This window comes from Panthera onca, chromosome A1 (genome assembly GCF_046562875.1).
Source record: "Panthera onca isolate mPanOnc1 chromosome A1, mPanOnc1 haplotype 2, whole genome shotgun sequence".
NCBI classification, from domain to species: domain Eukaryota; kingdom Metazoa; phylum Chordata; class Mammalia; order Carnivora; family Felidae; genus Panthera; species Panthera onca.
In genome coordinates, this window is record NC_138339.1 from 137,564,730 (window position 1) to 137,587,010 (window position 22,281).

General features: G+C 37.0%; 1 protein-coding gene across 10 annotated transcripts in view; it reads right to left on the reverse strand.

Annotated features, from left to right (window-relative positions):
- CSNK1G3 (casein kinase 1 gamma 3) overlaps positions 1-22,281 on the reverse strand; it is a 103,828-nt gene that overhangs the window by 50,019 nt on the left and 31,528 nt on the right. For all 10 annotated transcript variants that reach the window (XM_060636252.3, XM_060636257.3, XM_060636251.3 and 7 more), the window contains exons 3-4: positions 15,129-15,169; positions 10,404-10,473 (exon numbers count right to left, since the gene is read on the reverse strand). In XM_060636252.3, the coding sequence (XP_060492235.1) occupies positions 10,404-10,473; positions 15,129-15,169 (111 nt within the window). The remainder of the gene's footprint in view (positions 1-10,403; positions 10,474-15,128; positions 15,170-22,281) is intronic.

A 22,281-nucleotide genomic window follows, 5' to 3' on the forward strand; every position in this document is an offset into this window, starting at 1 on the left:
CAAACTATCTCTATTAAGCATGACACGAAATTTATAATTATTCACACACAATTTCTCCTAGATGAGGAAAAGTGTGCATAAGTAAATCTGCTCTGCTCTGCTTCAGATAAGCCAACTCGGCCGTGGGGAGGAGAATTACTGCATACCAACCATGTACATTCAATCAAGCTATTTACATAAAACACCTTCGTATTTCTATAATAACACCATGACAAAGATCAGTAAAGGGACAAAAATTGCTTCAGGTTTCTCCAAAATTTCCTTTCTTTAATAGTTTCAAAGCGTTTCAAAAGAATGTATCTCTAACTTACCCAAGATGGCTAAATTCCATACACAGTATTACATTTCACTGAGTAAATTAAACAGACACGGAGTCTTCAATTTGAATGAAAATACCTCAGCTTTATCACGTAATATAATTTTACCTTCAAATACGAGTCAGCATAGATGGCGAATAACAAAAGATAATCAACTCTAAATGACTCCTTAAGATACATAAGGTTCTATAAACCAATGAGTGTAGAAACTTCTCAGGTAAGTATTAATAACGTATTTCAACATGAATCTCATGTCACTGAAGGACAAAATCAAAAGTTGTAATTTTTTTTTGTAAATCAACAACATAAAGCAAACACTGTAAAGGTCAAACTAGAATTTCATTTCCCAGGACAAGTCTGGGCAGTTTTCTAACACTGAGCAAACAAATTAAATTGCTAGGAGTTAGGAAACATTGCAAATAACAAACAGGGGCTGGGGAGTACCCTAAGCAAAAATAAAACACCACCACCACAGCCAATATGAGTATGGAAAGCAAGACCACAGGAAAGAGGGTTTCTGGAAGAAAGACAGGTGAAGGAAAAGAGGGCGCAAAAGGAGAGCACACAGGGCAGAAAGAAGGCTTAGCAAGAATAGTGAGAAAGGGGTTAAGTTACTAACCCCTTTATCAAAGTATCAAAGTATCTTGATCAAAGTATCTGGGGACTGAATCGCATGAATGCAATCCAATCGAAGGGCAAGAGCAAGCTTGGTCTTACAACCAGTGAATTTTCAAGTATAAACGTATATGTCACACAATTCTAAAATTATTTCTGAGACTACCATAAAGAGCCAGCTATAAAGGGTCATCCACTGTGAATTTATGAATGTCAGTTCTGATAACTTCCAGTATCACTGATGCTTACTGGCAGCCCTCATTTTTTTTTTTTTTTGAGAATTTTTATTTTTTTATTTTTTTTCCAATATATGAAATTTATTGTCAAATTGGTTTCCATACAACACTCAGTGCTCATCCCAAAAGGTGCCCTCCTCAATACCCATCCCCCACCCTCCCCTCCCTCCCACCCCCCATCAAACCTCAGTTTGTTCTCCGTTTTTAACAGTCTCTTATGCTTTGGCTCTCTTCCACTCTAACCTCTTTTTTTTTTCCTTCCCCTCCCCCATGGGTTTTTGTTAAGTTTCTCAGGATCCACATAAGAGTGAAACCATATGGTATCTGTCTTTCTCTGTATGGCTTATTTCACTTAGCATCACACTCTCCAGTTCCATCCACGTTGCTACAAAAGGCCATATTTCATTCTTTCTGATTGCCACGTAGTATTCCATTGTGTATACACAATGGAATACTACACAGCCCTCATTTTCAAGACAAGTATACTTTTTTTTCTCCAAGAGAATTTGAAGAATGGGCAAGAATACAAAATTCACATATTATTTGAAAATACAATCTCACCCGTAGTTTCCCAAAATTAATTTCATTAAACACTTCATTATTTATAGTTCAGCTATTTCCATGACAAAACAATATTAATTAATTCAAGTCACAACATTAGGAGGTCTAACAAACACTCTTAAAGACTGCGTAGTACTTTGTGCCACACGGTCAAGTACTTCAGTTCCCTCCAGTTGGGTGATAGTGTAGCCTGTCATTAAAAGAAGGAATATCATGATGTTTCTTTCCATTTTCCATTTTCATATTGTTCATCTAGGAAGGATCAGAACAAAAGCATTCAGGCTCTGACTGGGAAATTTCAACCCCACAGAGGTGACTAAGAAAACCTAAAATCTGATTAGAAATACTATAGAGAATTATCACATAGAAAACTTCCTTTTCCAAAGAAGTTTTACTTTAAGGCCTTCTCAACCTTTAAGATAAAGGCTTCTATCTCAAGTCAGTAGCTCTCGACATGTGGTTTGGAGATACGTGGGGGAATGGATGGGTGGTCCACGAAACCCTTTCAGGTCACTGACATCAAAATTATTTTTATAATAATACTAAGATGTCATTTACCTTTTTCACTCTTATTCTCTCACAAGCGAACAGGCTAATTTTGTAGAGACTATACGACATGCGATATGGCAACAGACTGAGTAATGAAGATGACAGGAGAATCTAGCTGTGTGTTCTCATAAGCCAGATATTAAAGAATTGTGCAAATCTGTAAAACAAGGGCACTTTTCTCACAGTTTTTTGATTTGGAAAATATGGTTAGTTGGGATTTTAAAACATTAGTGCCATTTTAAAATGAATTAACATACCAGTGTTTTTATATTTGTTTTAATTTCTCATGTGGTAAATAATAGCTCTAACTCACAACAACTAAAGTTCTCTGGGATCTTCAAGAAGTTTCAATTGTAAAAAAGGATCCTGAGACCCAGAAGTTTGAGAATCGCTGACCCAACTGAACACCAAGCTCTGATCTGAACGGCAGGTGCAATGAGTTCCAGACTTGGCAAAGAGTGGTTCCATTAAATACCACAGCACCCAGCACCCACATTTAGTAATAAAATTCTAGTAATAAACCCCAAATAAAATAAAGCCACCGCACTGTAAAGAGAAAAAAAAAAAATAGTCCTTTCTGTGACAATTCTATTTACAAATTCTGACATTATTCAAAATGTTAAAGAACATTAAAAAAAAAATAACACCTACAAACAAGTATTTTTCATTATATTGAATATTGAATGTTATATGAATAACGAATAAAATCACATCCATTATGTTATATTTTATTATTCATTATTCACTTATCCTCTGGGCCTAAATAATTAAGGAAAAAATAAGATTTCTGTATCATTTTCACCTCCAACCTTCCAGTTTACAAACTTTTTTCTCACCATGTGCTACTTTATATTTAAATCAAAAATAAAAATGAAGGGGCACCTGGGTGGCTCAGTCAGTTAAGCATCTGATGTTGGCTCAGGTCACAATCTCAAGGTTCATGGGTTTGAGCCCCATGCAGGCTCTGTGCTGACAGCTCAGAGCCTGGAGCCTGCTTCGAATTCTGTGTCTCCCTCTCTCTGCCCCTCCCCCCTCACACTCTGTCTCTCTCTCAAACATAAGCAAACATTTAAAAAAAGGAAATAAAAAAATCATCCTATTGTTTTTAATGGCTTTGCATTTTCAATCTTTTACTCTTACGTACAGAAATTTAAAAATGAGGCTGTATCGTAGAAAATTAAACCCATCACCATTTAGTCCTACCCTATTCCAAGGTACGGATTTATTTAAAATTCTTATGTGATTAATTTATCACTAAAAATGCTCTAATTACCACACACCATACAACCATCCTAATACCTGCACCAGGTAAACCAAACTGAAACCACTATCAGTTAACCCTTCTTTCTTACACTGATAATGCATAGCATTCTTTACAAATAGACCTTCTCCATCAACTATAATGACTTTAACACAAAAACTGTGTACGCTTCTATGCAAAGTAGCAATGTACATATGCAGTCATGTACAAATCGGTAAAAGTTCAGCAATGCATAACTTACAGAAATTCCCATACAGAGAAGCCTTTACAGGGAACAGAAGTATTATGTACACTTAAGATGTCTTCTGAAATCAAGCAAGCAGAGACAGAGAAGGGAACTCTCAGAAGCTGCTACGTCGACTGTCCCCTACGTGAGCTGAGATGACGTCTACTCTAACCACTGACCCACCGCTAGAGTGTTCTTCACGATTTTCATTAATACCAAAATACAACAGGCGATGTTCTCATTAGTTTATTCACTTAACTGCCATGGTTTTTTACAATGTTCTCTTTGTTTTCTCAGACACAAGATTACACAGAAAGAGGAACATTTCTTAAATTTCTTGAAAACAGACAAACTCTAAGAATCAGGCTTTTAAAGAATTAAAGGAATTTTAGATATTAACCAATGTATATAGCCAGGTTTCAAGGTGTGACCCTAATACAACTGTTCTTAAAAGTACTATGATCAAATGTCCATACATTATGGAATCACCAACAGTCTTTTAGCTAGCAGACAGACCCTATAAATAGTTTGGAAAAGGATGTGCAAATGGAGGCATCTATACACCAGAGCAAAACACAGAGGGAACATCTAAATCCTGACTTAACAAGGCACAAACAGAGAAGGCACAGGGGTCAGTATAAGGCAGAAAAACAAGCCTTTTAAAGTAACAGCTCTCAGAAGGCAGTATTATGAAGAGGTATAATTTTGAAACAGCCACCGATGCCATTATCAAATTACTGTTTAGAACTACACAGTTCAGGGCACATCAAAAGTCAAGACACTAACTTAGAAACGATGATTTAACATAAGCATAGTCTCAAATAGTATATTTAATATCATTTCTATACTTACAGAGTTGCCAACAACAGTAATTGATAACAGAAAAAAAGATTATTCTACTTCTTTTGGGAAGTAACAGTTTATGACAAAATAAGGTTATTTTACCATTATAAAGGTATCAGTTAATAGAGAAATTCTGAGGAACACATAATTGCAACGTTTCCCCGAACATAGCCCATTAAAACCAACTGACGGGAAGGAAATAACATAAAGAAGCAATACTCAGAATCACTGTTCATCAAAGGAAATCTCTCCATCAATTTCAAAATATACTCCAGGCATTCTCATAAAGTATCAACAATTCAACTGAACTTTTTCTCAAATACATAAAAAAATAAATTATTCAAATGATTAAAAACCTATGCTTCTCTGGAAAGTGATTATTTTTAGATGGCTGAATGGTACAGTTCAGTTAATTAGATAACGATCTGCATATCTCCTTGGTTTACCATTTCCATTCATTTAAAAAATACTTATCATTGATTTTTTTCCTTCTGTTTCTAGATCCCTAAAATGAGGAATTAAAATTACCTAATTAGAGAAAAATTCAAATGAAATAAACTTAAAAAAAATTTTTTGAAACTGTATGGCTATGTTTCTATATCAGAAATGAAACTCAAAATTTAATAACATAACAATCTTTTATAATATTGGAATATCAAACTTTCAACATCAATCATACAAGTTTAAAAAAGCTACAGGAAATTTTGGACATTACATATCGTAACTTCACATCTTATGAGAAAAAACAGTCTTTCTCATTTAAGAATTTATCATTTCAACCATTTACCAAGGACCTACAATTGTCAAGTATTTTGCTCAGTTTCAAGGATAAAAAAGCAAATATAGCATTTCACTGCCCTCAAAGAGTTCATAGGTCAGTGGAAGAGACAGACACAAGCAAATAATCACATCACATAGTACGATACAAAAGTAAAGATATGTTCAAAATAATTTCAGGTCAAAACATAAGCATTTCTGGAGAGAAACCAGTGTCAGAACATGCATTGCAAAAGAGGTGACATTTAGCGAGGGCCTGAAGAAAGAAGGAATTCATTGAGAAAGAAAGACATTCCACAAAGGAGAATACAGGCAGATGAAAATAATAAGATCTATTCAAGGAAGAGTATGTTCAGTGCAACCAAAAAGTGGATTAGTAGAAAAGAGAAAAAAGTTCGGACTTTACACTAAATGATACGACAGAATTCTGTGATCATCCCAAAAGGCTTAAATCAAAGACAACCAACTTTCTCAATTTGAATGGGTGTGCCACTAACGGAACAAGATAATCCAGAAGAGCAAACAGTTCTCTGGAAAGAGAGAAAAATCACTGGAAAAGGAGAAGAGAAGGGAGGGACTGAAAATCTACGTAGAAAAAATATCTCATTCCACTATGGATATACGTGTAAGTAGATTTTAAGTAAGTAGATTTTAAGAATGGAAGCAGGAGATAAAGAATTAGAAGTTATCCTTATTTAGAAAGCAATTTCATCCTTTTCTCCCTCCCTCCTGTTACAAAAACTTCCAGGATCGTAAGGATGAAAGCCACATTCGAAACACAGGAGCAGGAAGCTAACGAGAGTAGATTCCTCACTTTTGGGAAGCTGTATCAACCTCAGAACCGTCTACCTCCAACTCTTTGTTTATTTTCCCTCACAGAACATCCCCTGACTTGTTTAAACTACTGTCGTCATGATTTTTGTTATCGACTGTCAAATTCATTCGTGCCCAATGCAGGGGTCAGCATGGTTTCCTCCCCGTTCCTCTTCTCACGTGACACTCTACCCGAGCGGGAGACCTCATCCATTCCCTTAGCTTTAGAAACCGCCTACGTGCTGATGACTGCTAAATCTCAACCCTCATTTTACCCAATAAATGCTGAGTGTCTGTGACAAAATAAGGCTATTCGACACATTACATTTTCGCTACCGAAGAAAGTGATAATGGTATAAAACAATATTCTAATCCCACGGAAAGCTGAGTAGTAACCTGTCAGCCGTACACACTGCAGTCAAGTGGTACAGTCCCACTGTATGTACAGAACGGATTCAGTGAACAAATAATAGAGAAAAGAGGGATGTTTTCAGGGAAACTAGAGAAAGAGAAAGACTTACCGGAGGCTCAAAATCCAGACAGGCAGAACTAGATACGTTATAGATGTTTTCACATCTCACTAAGTGATTCTGAGTAAATCCACCTTTTGACTTCTGCTTCTACTGTGGTAAGGCACACATAATATAAAATTTGTTCTTTTTAGCCATTTTTAAGTATACGGTTCAGGGCCGTGAGGTAAATATTCACAAGCACTGGTGGAACCACCATCACTGTCCACCTCCAGAACTTTCTCATCACCTCATACTGAAACTCCATACCCATTAAATACTATTTTCCCATTCCCCCATCCCTCAGCCCCTGGCAACCACCATTCTGCTTTCTGTCTCTATGAACCTGACTCTCTAGGTACTTCAAATACGCGAAATCATACAGTATTTGTCCTTTTGTGACGAGCTTACTTTGTTTAGCCTAATGTCCTCAAGGCTCATCTATCTCGTAGCATGTGTCCAAACACACCACATTTCATTCATCCAGTGATGGACTCTTAGGCTGTTTCCGCCCTTTGGCTATCGCGAATAATGCTACGAACGTAGGGGTACAAATCTCTGTTAGCATGCAATCTTTTGCATATATAACAAGAAGGAGAATTGCTGCATCAGATGGGAATTCTATCCTTAATTTTTTTTTGAGGACCAGTCATACTATTTTCCATATCGTCTGCAGCTGTACCATTTTACATTCCCACTGGCAACACATGAAGATTTCATGTTTCCACATTCACACCAACACTTGTTTACCGGTCTTTGGTTTGTTTCTCATTTGTTTGGTAAGAGCCATTCTATGGGTGTGGAGTGGTCTATCTTTGTAGTTTTGATTTACGTTTCCCTAATGATTAGTGACACTGAGCATCTTTTCAGCTGTTTATTGGCCATCTGTGTATCTTTGGAGAAATGTCTACTCAAGCCCTTTGCCCACTTTTGAACTGGATTGTTTGTATTCTTGTGGTCAAGTTTTAGGAGTTCTTTAAACAGTCTGGATATTGAGTTAATAACCTATTTTTAAAGAGAACACTAACAAGCAAGCTACTACTCAAATAAAATACCATGAGGGAGTTAAATTACTTTGAATGGCTCATTTTTGATTAAGAAGAGTCTGAAAAGATAATCAAGTATCAATTCCAAAATCAAACTATTTTAAAATCATGGTTCTCTCCCCAAACAATTAAACTTTTTTTTTTCTACAGAGCTCACATGTGTACTCAAAGATGCTTTTAAAATTCGTGGCTCATAAAATACTACCTAGGAACCAAAATTCACATGATTCACATAAATCGCTCAAGAATATTCCTATTTGGCAGCTTCATGCAATACCACTCAGATTTCAACCTATGTAAATGCTACGCCATGTAGCACAGGGGACACCCTGATATATACAGACTGTCCGGAACATGGTAGCCCCTGCTCACTGTGGAACACTGCAGTCCTTTGGCATTCAAGTGGTAGAGACATAGGTTTCATTTTTTTTTTTTTTTTTTTTCAACGTTTTATTTATTTTTGGGACAGAGAGAGACAGAGCATGAACGGGGGAGGGACAGAGAGAGAGGGAGACACAGAATCGGAAACAGGCTCCAGGCTCTGAGCCATCAGCCCAGAGCCTGACGCGGGGCTCGAACTCACGGACCGTGAGATCGTGACCTGGCTGAAGTCGGACGCCTAACCGACTGCGCCACCCAGGCGCCCCTTATTTTTATTACTACTCTGACATAATTTCTAAAGGTTAAAAAAGGCAAAGAATATAATAATAAAAGGGCGCCTTTGGTATTCAATTCAATGACTCCCTGCACTCTAAAGTGACTTATTCATTCTTACCTAATTAAAGTGTTCAATCCTATTTTTCCAAATGATAGTTTTACTACTTAAGTAATGATAGATCTGTTGTCTTTATTGGCCCAGCCTCCAATCTTCCTTCTGATTAACACCTCAGCTTCGCATTCGGCAACCACCTCACCCCATTCTCAGTCCCTGAGTTTCAGGTAGCTCCTGAAATGAGCATAAGATCTAAGTCTGGGAAATCAAATTCATAGTGATTAGAATGAGGAAAGGCACAGGACACAAAATAAGACAGATTCAGTCCTAAATCTTCTGCTAGAATTCTTAGGAAAGGAATGCTATTATAATTGCTAAGTTAGGCTAATGGTAATCACCTCTGCTATCTCATAAAAAGAGCCAAGCAGAAAATGAAGCTTCCACACACACAAAAAGGCAGAGCACAGACACAAATTCACAAATGTCCCTGATCAAAGTATTTGAAGTCCTGGACACAATAATGTCTTAATATATTGGTCCCTTCCCTGAATTTCCAAGATATGAGCCAATAAAGCCTTTCCCCCCCCTCCAATTCGCTTCTTAGGGCTTTCTATCACACTTGCTAGTCCTAACTAATATGTACAGCTTCACTTAGAATTAGTTTTATCTTCCTATTCTTTAAATCCCTCAGTCATCAGTGAAAATTTTGATAACTCCTGGAGGACTATTTGTATCAGACTTAAAAATGCATTACAAGAAGCCAATAGTGATAAAAACATTAATACAAAATGTCAACTCATCGTCCCCATAATGACTACTCATTTGAAAAGTATGCTCTTAGGAAAAAAGAATGTGCAAAATGAATAATGTGTTAAGAACTGCTCAACTCTATCAACTAAAATGTAAACACGTGCGTACAAAAAGACACATGGGGAAAAAAAATCACATTCTACTAAATCCAGGGCAACAAAATATCCCTACCTGGTAAGAAACCACACGTACAAAAATCATTATAGTTAGCAGAATAGATGTGAACAGAGAAAGTATAGCTGTGAGAAGCTTCTCCATAAAGGAAATGCAACATACTATAGGAAAATTTCTCATTACTTTTTTCCAACAGCAAAAAATAATCCATTCTCACTAATTTTAGACTTTCTATAAAAATACACCTGTATTAATTTCCTACAGCCAATATAATTACTGCATGCTTGTGGCTTAAAAGAGCAATTTATTTGGTCACAGATCTGGAGGCCAGAAATCCGAAATCAGTCTCGCCAGGTTGAATCCAGGTGTTAGCAGGGGCGCATCCCCGCTGGAGGTTCAAGGGAGAATCCTAGAAGGCTGTTCCAGGTTTTCGTGGCTGCCAGAATTCCCTGCTTATGGCTCTATCACTCTAATCTCTGCCTCTGTAGCCACTTAGCCTTTTCCTCTTCTATGTATGTAAAATGTCCCTCTGCCTCTCGTTCACAAGGACATTTATGACTGTGTTCAGGGCCATGGAGATAATCCAGAATAATCTACCCATCACAAGATCCTTAACTTCATCATTCCTGCAGAGGTGAATTTACAGGTTCCAAGGATTATGATATGGATCTCTTCTCTGGGACCATTTTTCAGCCTACCACTATGTGCTAAGCCATTTTAATAAGTGTAATGTCACCAAAAAGGCTAAGGATATTAGCTATACGCAGCTTGTATTCTCAAATTTTTTTCACAATGTTCTCTATTCATATTAGCACCAACACAGTCAGCTCCAAAAATGTCGTAAGTAAAATAAAAAGAGAACATTAACAGTCTAGTAAGGAAGTGTCTCGTAAGCATAGCCTTAAGAAGTGATTCACTTTCACCAAATTTAAAATACTATTCTTTGAAACCAAAGAGTTATTAATCATGACAACTCATTTTATTACAAATTTAAAAATTAATGTAAGACTTTACCTCCAGATCCTAGCTGCTTGTAGAATCTGTATTCCAAATGTAGCTGTGGTGCTCTGGATTTCATGGGCTCCTAATTAAAAAATCAACAAAAATAACAAAAAAAATATTTAAGTTACTAAAAGATCACTAAGTCCCTATTCGAAATGTTCCAAATCTTGGTACCAACTCTTACATACTTGAACATTCTACTAGGCAGCTTTTTCTAAAGTTAGAACCAAATAAAAATGAACTTTGCATTCAATTAAAATCAATTGATGCCATACATGTACATAAGGTTAAGTGGCTATTAGATGAGGCAGTAAGGAAATCTATGTTTGACTCTTTGACCCTAAAGGAAAATAGACTCTGAACATTCACGACTAGGGAAATGGTAGCCCTTACTCTTTCTCCTGTTCCCAGAAATTCACCTCTGAACTGTGTATTTCTCACGTAATGCTTTAGGGTTAAAGGGAACTATAGACAAGTAAGAAAGAACAAGGGTGAAAATATCAAACTTTCCACAGGAGCAACAATATATTTTTTAATTCTTTTAGCTACGGTATAGCTTATAATAAAACACACCATTTGTGAGCATTAGGTCCGAGAGCTTAGTTAACTATACATACTCCTGCAACCACCACCTCAAAAAACCTCTAGAACATTCCCATCATCCCTCCCTCAGACGTAATGACTTTTGGACTTCTGTCACCTTTGGATGAGTTTTGTCTGTTGTTGGATTTGATATAAATGACATTATGTTTTATATGTATCTGGTTTTTTTCACTCAACATAATGTTTTTGAGACTTTACACACAGAGAAACAACGTAAGCAGAAGCAACAGAAATTTTAGACATAAGAAATAAATAATAAAGGTATGAAAACATCTGCAGGACACTACAAAGCAGAGGAACAGGAAATCTGTACCAGACCCAATAGAAAAGTATAACAAAGTAACAAGATTTGAACAAAATCAACAGAATCTCAAAAATATTTTTAAAGCTTCCATAACCGAAATAACAAACTCAGTCTGCCAGCAGATTAATACAACAGAAGAGAGAAGTAGGAAACTCGAAGATACATGGAAAAACATCTACAGAACTAAAACATGATGTAGAATCCATCTATGTAAATCATATGGAATGCAATATGAAAGAAGAAAAATGGAAAATACACACACACACACACACACACACACACACACACACACACCATGAGAGATCTGGACAATACAATGAAAAGGTCTAACAGACATTTGATAAGAGTCTCAGGAGGAAAGAAGAGAGACAAGGGAGCAGAGGCAGTTAAGTGAAGAAACAATTGCTGTGAATCTGCAAGAACTGATGAAACACAACAAACCACAGATTCAGGAGGAATATGGATCCCAAACAGAATAACTAAAAACAAGGCTATCTCAAAACATAGCGTCATGAAAACTATGACCCATGACAAACACTTCAGACCAGGAATGATTAAAATCCCAGGGGAAAAATTATAGTCCTAAAGATCGTCGTAAGAGAAAACCAACAGCTTAGCTGTTGAGAGGCAGGACAGACACGAAAAAGCACAGACACTAAAACTAAAGCGTCCGGAGTCAGAATCCTGAATCCACTAGTTACTAGCTGAGTAGACTTTGGCCAATTACCAACCTTATTGTACTTTTCAGTTTCCTCCTCTATAAAAGAGGAATAAAACTTTATCTTTTTTCATTATACATATACGCATATATTTATTCCTATTTTATATATATATGTATACACATGTATATACATGACTGAAAACAGTGCCCTCCACAAAGTGAGTGCTATCATAACTATAAATTCTTCAGTTAACTGTACAGAAGTATGTAACTATAAAATGTAAAGAAAGATGCCCACGTATGCAATCACCAGTGAAATTAAACACGTAACTTATTCAATCACTCAAACTCCCTTGGGAAAAACAGAAACTCAGATCTAATTTAGGTGAGTCAGTTCAGCTTGATTCCAGTACTTTACCAGCAGTAAAATTTTATTATACCACCATATAACAAAAGTCACCTCATCACACGTTGACATTTTCATGATTCATTAGCAACAGGTTATTATATAAGTGCAAATAACAACATATAAGGGTGCCAGGTGAGGTCAAATTAACAACTCACCCTGAAACTAACTATCCATCTGAACTAGCATAACGTTAAATGAACGTAAAAACCTTTCTAAGAGATAGCAGAGCTGAAGTTATCAGTGACTATGCTCTCTCAACACCACTGTTATCAAAATGCCCCTATTTCTACCAAACTAGAGAAATCAGATAGCATTGAAAGCATCCAAACTTAACATTTTCAAGTGATTACTTTTAAAGCAGCTTCTGAAGAAAACTGGGATCTGTTTTAAAGATACAATATATACAAATAAAACACAGAAGGATATTTTATATACATAAATATTTAATGAAGTAAGTACCAAACTATGGTCCAGTCGTTCATGTGAAACGTTTTCTGTTCTACCAAATAGATTTTTGGATCAAGTGGAGGCGAAGACGATGCTGTGTAGCATATTTCAAAATACGAAAAAAAGAGCCCCCAAAATTGCCAGTTTTACAAAAAAACACTATTATTATATGTAGTGCCGACCACTGTGCTTTAAAAGGGGGCACATCACACCAGAGAATGACTGTCCACAAAAAAAGGAAGGAGGAAAGAAACGAGGGGAGAGTGACACAGCACGAAGATAAACTAAAGAGAGTTGTACACACGCGTGTATACATAAGAAGGCTGGAAGATGACAGACTGATTGTTTACTAAGGCCCCAATGGTGCCAACAGCGTCAACAAGCCCCAAATCTGAACAGAACAGGACCCACGGGTCACCAATTAGTGACCGAAACAGACCAGGAAAGGACAGTCTAGAGCAGTGGCTCCTGCTTTGACACAATGGTTTCCGTGTCTCAGCGCGTCAGGGAGCATCGTTCACAGGCCCCAGGGAGCGGAGCGGCTCACCACAGGCTGCTGCAGCAGTTATCTGGGCGTTGCTACATTCCTATCCTTGCGGGCCACCCCCACTCTCAACACCACACATTGTCTAGATCCTAGACGGGTGGCCTAGAACATGGAAAAAGGAAGAATTCCAAAGAAATGAAAGTCAGCAATGCCCTTTCAAACACTGTCCAGTCCCTGCATCCTGGGCCTCCCTATTCTGATTCATACAGACTAACTCCCCTTGTTCTGATTTCACGCTCAGAAGGGAACCCTGTAATTTTAAGTTGCTTTCTCTGTAGATCAGCCTACAGAAAGCAAACATATCGTTTATACTGAGTTGGGCATTGTGGACATTAATGGCAAGATACCTCGTTTGAAATTAGAAGTTAACGCTTCCAAGTATTTACATCTCTGAAAGCCTGACTGATTGTGTGAACTGAATGATTACTGGGGAATTGAATGATTACTGTGTGAACTGAATGATTACTGTGCATCTACCTTTAATTAACAGGGACAGTCTGAAGAGAGACCCAACCAGATTTGCCATCATAAAGCCAAGGGCCAGACCTTAAACCAAGGTGAACTCATCTAGGTCAAGGCCAGGCCCAAACTACATGTCAGCCAGCCAGCCAGTCTCTCCTGGGGGCTCTAACAACCTACTGTGCATCTTTACTTCCCAGTGAAAATACACAGCATTCGTTACGGTGAAACTTGGTCTACACTCCCTGAGACACTTCACATTGAGTAGTACGGTTTTCTACCTCATCCCCAAAGTTTTTCTGTTTCTCTCTATAGCCTCTTCTTCTAATTCTCTCTCCTGATTTATTAATCTCACATTACCCCAGTAACAGTGGTTATTTTGGCAGAGGCAAGATTGACAATGGCAGGCAGACTGGAAAAACCAAGCCAGGCTTAGCCTCAGGGAAACCTGGCTGGCAAGACAGAGAGAAAAGTGGTGCCTGAACAAAGTTGTGTCTTCTAAAAGTTCCCAGATCTCCAATCTTCCAGAACAGAGCTGCCTTACAGCTGTCAGAGATGGCACACTGAGGACTTGAGAGTGGTTCCATGGGAGTTTGCTTTCCCTGCTAGCTTCCTCACACATCAGTAATTTCTGAACCCCTGAAGGTCAACTAATAGCCACTTTTACCATGTTCAAAATATCAACGGAAAAAGAGATACTGGAAGCTACCTGGAAGGACATTGTCAAATTTTCTTTTATGTTTATTTTTGAGGGGGGGAAAGGCAGCAGGAGAGGGGGACAAGGGACCTGCTTCAGCAGAGAGGGACCTCTCTCTCAGCAGAGAGCCCAATGCAGGGCTCGAACTCACGACCTGAGCCCAAGTTGGATGCTTAACCGACTGAAGCACCCAGGCACCCCAGGAAAGAGGGTAATCCAGAATACTAAGGACACATTTGTCCAAATACTTAAATCATTAAGAGAAATTTTGCTTTCTAGTTTTTCTCTAATTAAAAACGCCAACAGGCCAGTTTCTTTAAATTACAAATTGTGCCAAAACTCAAATATTAAATTCTATGATATCAAAGTAAAGGGATTGAGTTTTCACGGCATGGAAAATACAGACATTTTACACATTATCATATACTTGAGAGGCATGTGGATGCTAGGAGCTTAATCACACACACAAAAAACCAGTTATGCATATCATTTTCCCAATAAACACTCAAGTTATAAATGATATGAAACCAAAAAAGTAATTAAAATGTAAACTAATCATCAAAGAAAAACAGGAAAATAATTAAGGGAAAAAAAAGAAACACAAACTTACCAGTTTAATTGCCACATATTCATTTGTATATAAATTTTTCCCTTGAAAAAGAAAGAAGAAAGGTCAGATTGTATCAATAACTGATTTTAAAAGGTACATTATGTAAAACTCTACTCTGGGTGAAAAAAGAAAGCACTAATACATTTAAATGAAGCAAAGGTTTTTGCTCCAGAGATCGAAGCAATGACAAGGAAATCTTAAATTGATCCACCCAAGGACATATTTAGCATTTCACCTGGATTCAGAGTAGAAAGTGATACTTAAATAAGGTAGCCCACTTACAAAAATAAGAAGATTCTTATTTTGATGCAATATTGCACACAACTCAGAAAGTAAATCAATAGTCAAACACATGCTGAAAATACATTTAAAAACCAGAACTCCTATATGAAAACAGGAATACAAAATTCCTTTCCCAATCACTGCCTCATTTTAAATCCTTCATTATTAAAAATAAATAAATAAATAAATAAATCCTTCATTATTATGGTATGTAATCTCATTAGAGCTCATATGTCATCTACTAAATATATTATACACACAGGAAACTCTGGAATATATTAAAAATGAAATAAAGTAAGAAACATATTATTTAATAATTGGCTCTGACAAACTAGCTAATGACTTTGAGGGGGAAATGGGTTTATTAGCACCCTACCTTATACCCATATTAAATGCTGAACATTTAAAAACTTAGATATAAACCATAAAACAAGAAAAAATGCTTACCACCCAATATATGAAAGTCTTTATGGGCATTTTAAAAGGTGGGAAAAGGTAAAAAGAAGATTTTATACAGACTAGAAACCATAAAATATATTAAGCGTCTCTATCTGTATATTGAAAAACATTTACCATATACAAAGAATAGGTAACTGACAAACCAAAATAAAAACTCAGTATCTATAACATGTAAAGAATTCAAACGAACTACAGTAATCTTTGGCATTGCCAATGGAAAATAATCTAGAAAATTCCATTGGGTCAGTCAGCATCTGTAGCCCAAGTGAAGTAGTACAGAAAAATTTAGAAGCAATAAGTATACAAGAACAATCTAATACCTAAATTAAAGTGTTTCTTCACAAGCACAGGAAAAAGAACAAAAACAGCATGTGATTTCTGAATTTCCAGTATTTTTTCAATAGGCATTCATTATTTTTATAATGAGAAAAACAGAAAAACGATAAGTGTTTTTGTTTTGTTTTTTTAACTGTGACAGTAACTGGCCCTGGTCACACTGGCTGCTGAACACAGAATGAGCAACTTTGACACATGGGATTTTCTACCATAATACCCCTAACTTCCTTTTCTACAGCAGCTAATGAACAGCAGTAAAACTTGTAGGCAAAATTTCAGTCCCTGATAGGTCGCCGCCATTACACAGTAGTGTCTGTTCATCCAAATACCGTACTCCTTTTTTGAATCTCGTCCCTACTTTATAAAAATGAATGAGGAAAAAAGAGAGATTAAAAAAAAAACAAGCATTCATACTAACACTTAATAGATAGGTCTCATAACCCATGACAGTTGGCACAGAGATGGAACTCAACAGGAGTGCCAAATGTGGTGAATGTTTAGCAATATAAATATATTACAAATACAAATATATTTGTATATATTGTATATATAAAAACGTATTATAAGTTATAAATATATTTATTATATTATATATATTTGTATGTATTTAAATATACATAATCTATATATTAAATAGCTCATGAATATAAATTGCCAATCCCGTAAATATGAAACCAATCATACCAGAAACCTATCACATTTTTAGTCAATTAGTTCAACATTTAGATGTGCCTTCATGTATACTTTCAAGAATATACTATACATGAAATTTCAGGCATCCACTAGTAGGCAAAGAGTGAATAATTTAATGATATGGTGAGGAACTTTATCTTGAGGAACTGTGTCTCACAAAGGAATAATGCCATTTTGAGTTCAAAGACAGAATTTGTATTTCCTCAAGACATTATTATCTTTTCCTAACTATATGATGTTTAGTCACAGGTACACAGGGAAAATTATTCACAGGACAAGAAGTTATATATAGATTCCACAGAACCAAAATATACCAATTCATCTAAAAGTACTGCTTTTATTGGCATTTACATTCAAATGTCTTTTAGGTCATGGTACAAAGCACTTAATCCTTAAAGCATGATCCTTTTTTTGAACATTACAGATTTTGTTGAACTTCGAGGATTATATTTTTAGACATGAACAATGGTTAAACAATACATTTTTGTTACATCCCCATCACCTAACATAGGCATAGGCTCACACACTTGGCTTCTAATCAGTGTTTGTTGTTTCGGGCATGAACAAATGACCTGCTTGTAGGTATGTGTTTGTGTGTATTACATGTGTGACAGGGAGGGAATGTATGTATAAGGGGAATCCAGTTACGACAAGGCGCCAAGCAAAGTGGTTCCAATTAACTGATGTTTTAATCCAATTTCAAAGGTCACTTCCAGGAGAGCTTTCTGCTCTACTGAACTTGAAAAGATGGTTTTACCAATTTTGAGTATTTGGGTGGTAATTATCATAGAAAACCCTGTTCTACAAAAACTACGTATCTGTTTATAGCAGGAACTATTAGTTACCCACCAGTATCCATGCCCTCCATTCTATAATAATAGAACCAGTCCATTTTAAAATGGCTGTCCAGCTAGAGATTACATTTCCAGCCTCTCTTTCAGCCTGGTGTGACCATGTGATTAAGTTCTGGGTATGAGGGGACATAGGTCTGTCACTCCTCACTTCCAAAAATGAGTGTTTTTGACATTCTGATCCTTCTTCTTCCTCTTGCTAGCTGGCTGGCTGGCAGATGACAAAGACAGGAGCAATCACCTTGCACACAGAGACTGAATCCATATACTGAGGGCGCAGAGGCGCCCTGACCGCCATGATGCCGTTTCGGCTTCCAAATCTCTGATCAAGCAGACCCCACAAAGCCTGGGCCCTGGCCTGAATAAGGCTGGCAAGTTTCCTTCCTTGCTGACCCACAGTGAGAACATGGTGGCCGAAGTGGATGAGGTGAAGTCCACGATCAAATTCCACATGAAGTTGCTTTGCCTGGCAGTGGCCATTGGCCACGTGAACATGACAGATGATGAGCTTGTACACAACATCCACTTAACTGTCAATTTCCTGGTGTCATTGCTAAAGAAGAATTGGCAGATTGTCCAGCTTTATACGTCAAGAGCACCATGGGCAAGCCCCAATGCCTGTACTAAGGTGCAGCTTAATAAACCCTAGTGCTACCATTAAAAAAAAAAAAAAAGCCCCAAGGGCTCTCCCTCTGGTGTTACGTGAAACAAAAACCAAAAACCAAAAGCAAAAAAACCTATTTTGCTTAACACTCTATATTCTAGGATCTCTTAGAGTATCACCGTCTGTTACTGATTAGTACATTTTTCAATTAAGTTTTATAATACACTACAGTTAGTAACAGTAAAAAATCAGTAAGCATAAAAAAATGATGAATGCACTCAAATCTGCATATTTGATATAGAATGTAGGGCCTGCAAAATTTTCAAAACAACTCTTAAATAAAAACCAACAAGAACTGTGAACTATACATAAAAAAGAAGACAAAAATAAGAAAAGTTATTGAAACTCCTGTCATATACCTAATGATGTCAAAAACTAGAGCCGCTTATTTCACACTCACATGGTATCTCATCCAGCAATTTATAGCACCCTTTTTTGTGTTCTTTTAGGTGACAGTCAGTCAGTTGCAACCTCAAGAGGGGACATAGCAGAGGCTCAGGAAAACAAAGTTTATTATGCTCACAGGTCCTAGAGGAGAAGGATCCTATTTTGGTCAAGTGGTGGAAGACAGAAACAAGGGAGGAGAAACTCAGGCCAAAGCCTTTATTGGAGTTTCTACAGAAAGCCAAGGCAAGGCAGGGCAAACAGTTTAGGATTAAGTAGTCTGAGTAATTCTGGTGGTCTTTGGGCTATAGGAGGGGTCTCTTGTTGTCTTGTACCTCGTCATGGGATGATTAATGAAGTAGAAGCCAGCCTGCTGGAATATACAGGCCAGGCAAAGGAGGTATGGCTCCAGATTGGTTACTCTGCAGATCAGAGGCATGCTCCCAGCTGAATCCTTTGCTGTCTCTAAGAATTGGCTAGCCCCAGCGGGAGTAGTCTCTCTCCAGTCAGAAAGATTTTTTTTTTAAGAGGTCAAAATATAATACACAAAAAAACAAATAAATACAATAAAACACTATATTTTAGCTAGCTATGTTTGTTCTCATTCAGTACCTATCAAAAACATTTCCAGGGGCGCCTGGGTGGCTCAGTCAGTTGAGCATCCAACTTTGGCTCAGGTCATGGTCTCGCGGTTCGTGGGTTTGAGCCCCGCGTCGGGCTCTTTGCTGACAGCTCAGAGCCTGGAGCCTGCTTCGGATTCTGTGTCTCCCTCTCTCTCTGCCCCTCCCCTGCTCGCTCTCTCTCTCTCTCTCTCTCTCTCTCAAAAAAAAAAAAAACAAAACAAAACAAAAAAAAAAACGCCTTAAAATTTTTAAAAAGAAACTTTCTAGGGGTTTTTGATGATTGTCTAAGCTAGAAACGGATCAGAAACGCACAGAATGCAAGCCTTACCACCATACATATAAAGATAAAACAAAAACACATTGAACATTTCACTTACAAATAAAAATGTACTCTCAATTACTTAAATTTGATTTTAGATTATTTGCAATGTTTACCTATTTTTTTTTTTAAATCTCAAGGCCAAAGTTTTATGCCACTTTTTTTTTTTTTTAAATCATTACTTGTATGAGTAGTTTCAACAGTGCTTAATACTGTCTCCTCCTGGGGCATTTAAAAATGGCTGGGGGGGGGGGGGGGGCGCGCCTGGGTGGCTCAGTCAGTTAAGCGGCCGACTTCGGCTCAGGTCATGACCTCACAGTCCATGAGTTCAAGCCCCGTGTCGGGCTCTGTGCTGACAGCTCAGAGCCTGGAGCTTGTTTCAGATTCTGTGTCTCCCTCTCTCTGACCCTCCCCCGTTCATGCTCTGTCTCTCTCTGTCTCAAAAATAAGTAAACGTTTAAAAAAAAAAAAAATTTTTAAATGGCTGGGGGAAGGCATTTGGGGTTGTGCATGGAGTTACAACTTTTATTTAGTGCCCAAGAAGTCGGAAGTTGTAAACAACATGAATATCTGGGAAAGTCCTCTCTGAAAAAAGAACTGCCTAGCCTAAAGTGCCAACAGCATCTGTGTTGAAAATTCCTTACCTATAACACGTATACCTTATATTCTTTCTCACCCAACACTAATCACAAAAATTTTAGTGCCAGGAATCAAATACACAAGATGTGTCTTTAATGTAGTTTTAAAGCAAGCACTTTAAGAATCCAAACCAGGTTTCAACATCAGCATGTTTATCCAGGTATACAAACCATGTTTCAACAACTGTTTTTATAGAAAGAAATTATTTGGGGCCTTTAAAAAAGGAGTAAAATGCCACTTTATTTAGTGTCCTGTCAGTAAGAAGGAATAAAATTAATAAATTAGCTAAGTATAGGTGTTATCTATTTTATAAATATGCATAAAACACAAAAATAGAGTATAGAGAACACATTTAAATAAATCAATTTATACAAATATACAACAAATAACCCTAGACAGATACAGAGATTCAGATAGATAAGTAGATGACAAATGGATGGATGGATGGACAGACTAATCATCTTATTCCTGTTTCCAATTATTCACACACCACAAAGGGGTATTTTACTGGTTTTTCACTATGCAGCATATATAGTTTCAATATAAGGTACACATAGTTTCTCATATTACCCCAGTTAAAAGGGCCAGCTAGAATTGTTCTGTGTGTTTATACACACACAGACGTGCATACATACACACAGATGTGTTCGTAAACATATACGTATTTATTTTGAAATAAATTATATGCAATCACTTTTAAATAAAAATGGCCAAAGCACTATAGTAATAACAGTCAGATCCCAAAGAGAGATAGGGTACACACATACATATAAAATAATGTGCACCTGTAAAACTACTTCATATATATATATATATATATATATATATATACACTACAATAGGCCATATTTTTTATTTTAAAACAGAACAAGTATTTTAATATCTTTTAAGCATGCAGGTCAATGCTTTCCTAAAATATGCAGGTATACTGATGGTCCTTTTACATGATCGTCTGAATTTTATCTTCACAACCAACTAAGAAGGAGCAATAATTCCATTTTTTTAAGTTTCTTTATTTATTTTTGAGAGAGAGAGAGTACATGTATGTGCATGCTCGAGCGGGGGAGGGGCACAGAGAGAGGGAGAGAGAGAGAATCCCAAGCAGGCTCCTTGCTGTCAGCATAAAGTCGGATGCAAGCTCAATCTTACAAACCATGAGATCATGACGTAAGCAGAAATCAAGAGTGGCATGCTTAAGTGATGAAGCCACACAGGTGCCCCTTTTTGTTTAAGTTTATTTATTTATGTTTGGGGGGGTGGGCAGAGAGAGGAGGAGAGAATCCCAAGCAGGAAGAATTCCATTTTCAAGTTGAGGAATTTGAGGCCTCAAGTGGTTAAATGACTTATGTTTTCCATAATAGCAAGAACAATTTTTCTATTTTTCCAGTATTATCAGTGCCTAGTCATGCTTCATACATGATGGACAGGCAACACGCTTTGAATAGATGGATAAATGGAGCTCAGAGTTAGTAAGTAAATAACCTAGATTTTCTAATTCCAAAATCAGAAACAGTCAAGAATTTTAAAATATCTAGCTCAATCTCCTAAAAAGTAAACTGTGAAACATTCACCCTTCCAAACATTTGAGTCCCTACTAAAATGCAAGAGTCTGCCAAACACGTCAATCACAGCTATTTACAAAGTATGTCATTGGCTTTTACTGGCTTGCTTCATTCAAAGATTTAATGTGCCTTAACAACACAAAGTAGTATTAAAATGAAGGGTGACCTACAAATTCAGGTGTTTTACAAGATGAAGAGAACTAATCGAATAGATAAACACACAATTGGATTTATTTCTTCTAAGTGGGATTGCATCTAAGGAAAATTGTGAAGCCAAGTTTTTCCTTTTTCCGTCTCAAGTTTGCATTCTCAGTGGTCCACTGACCACAGCCTCAGGGTAC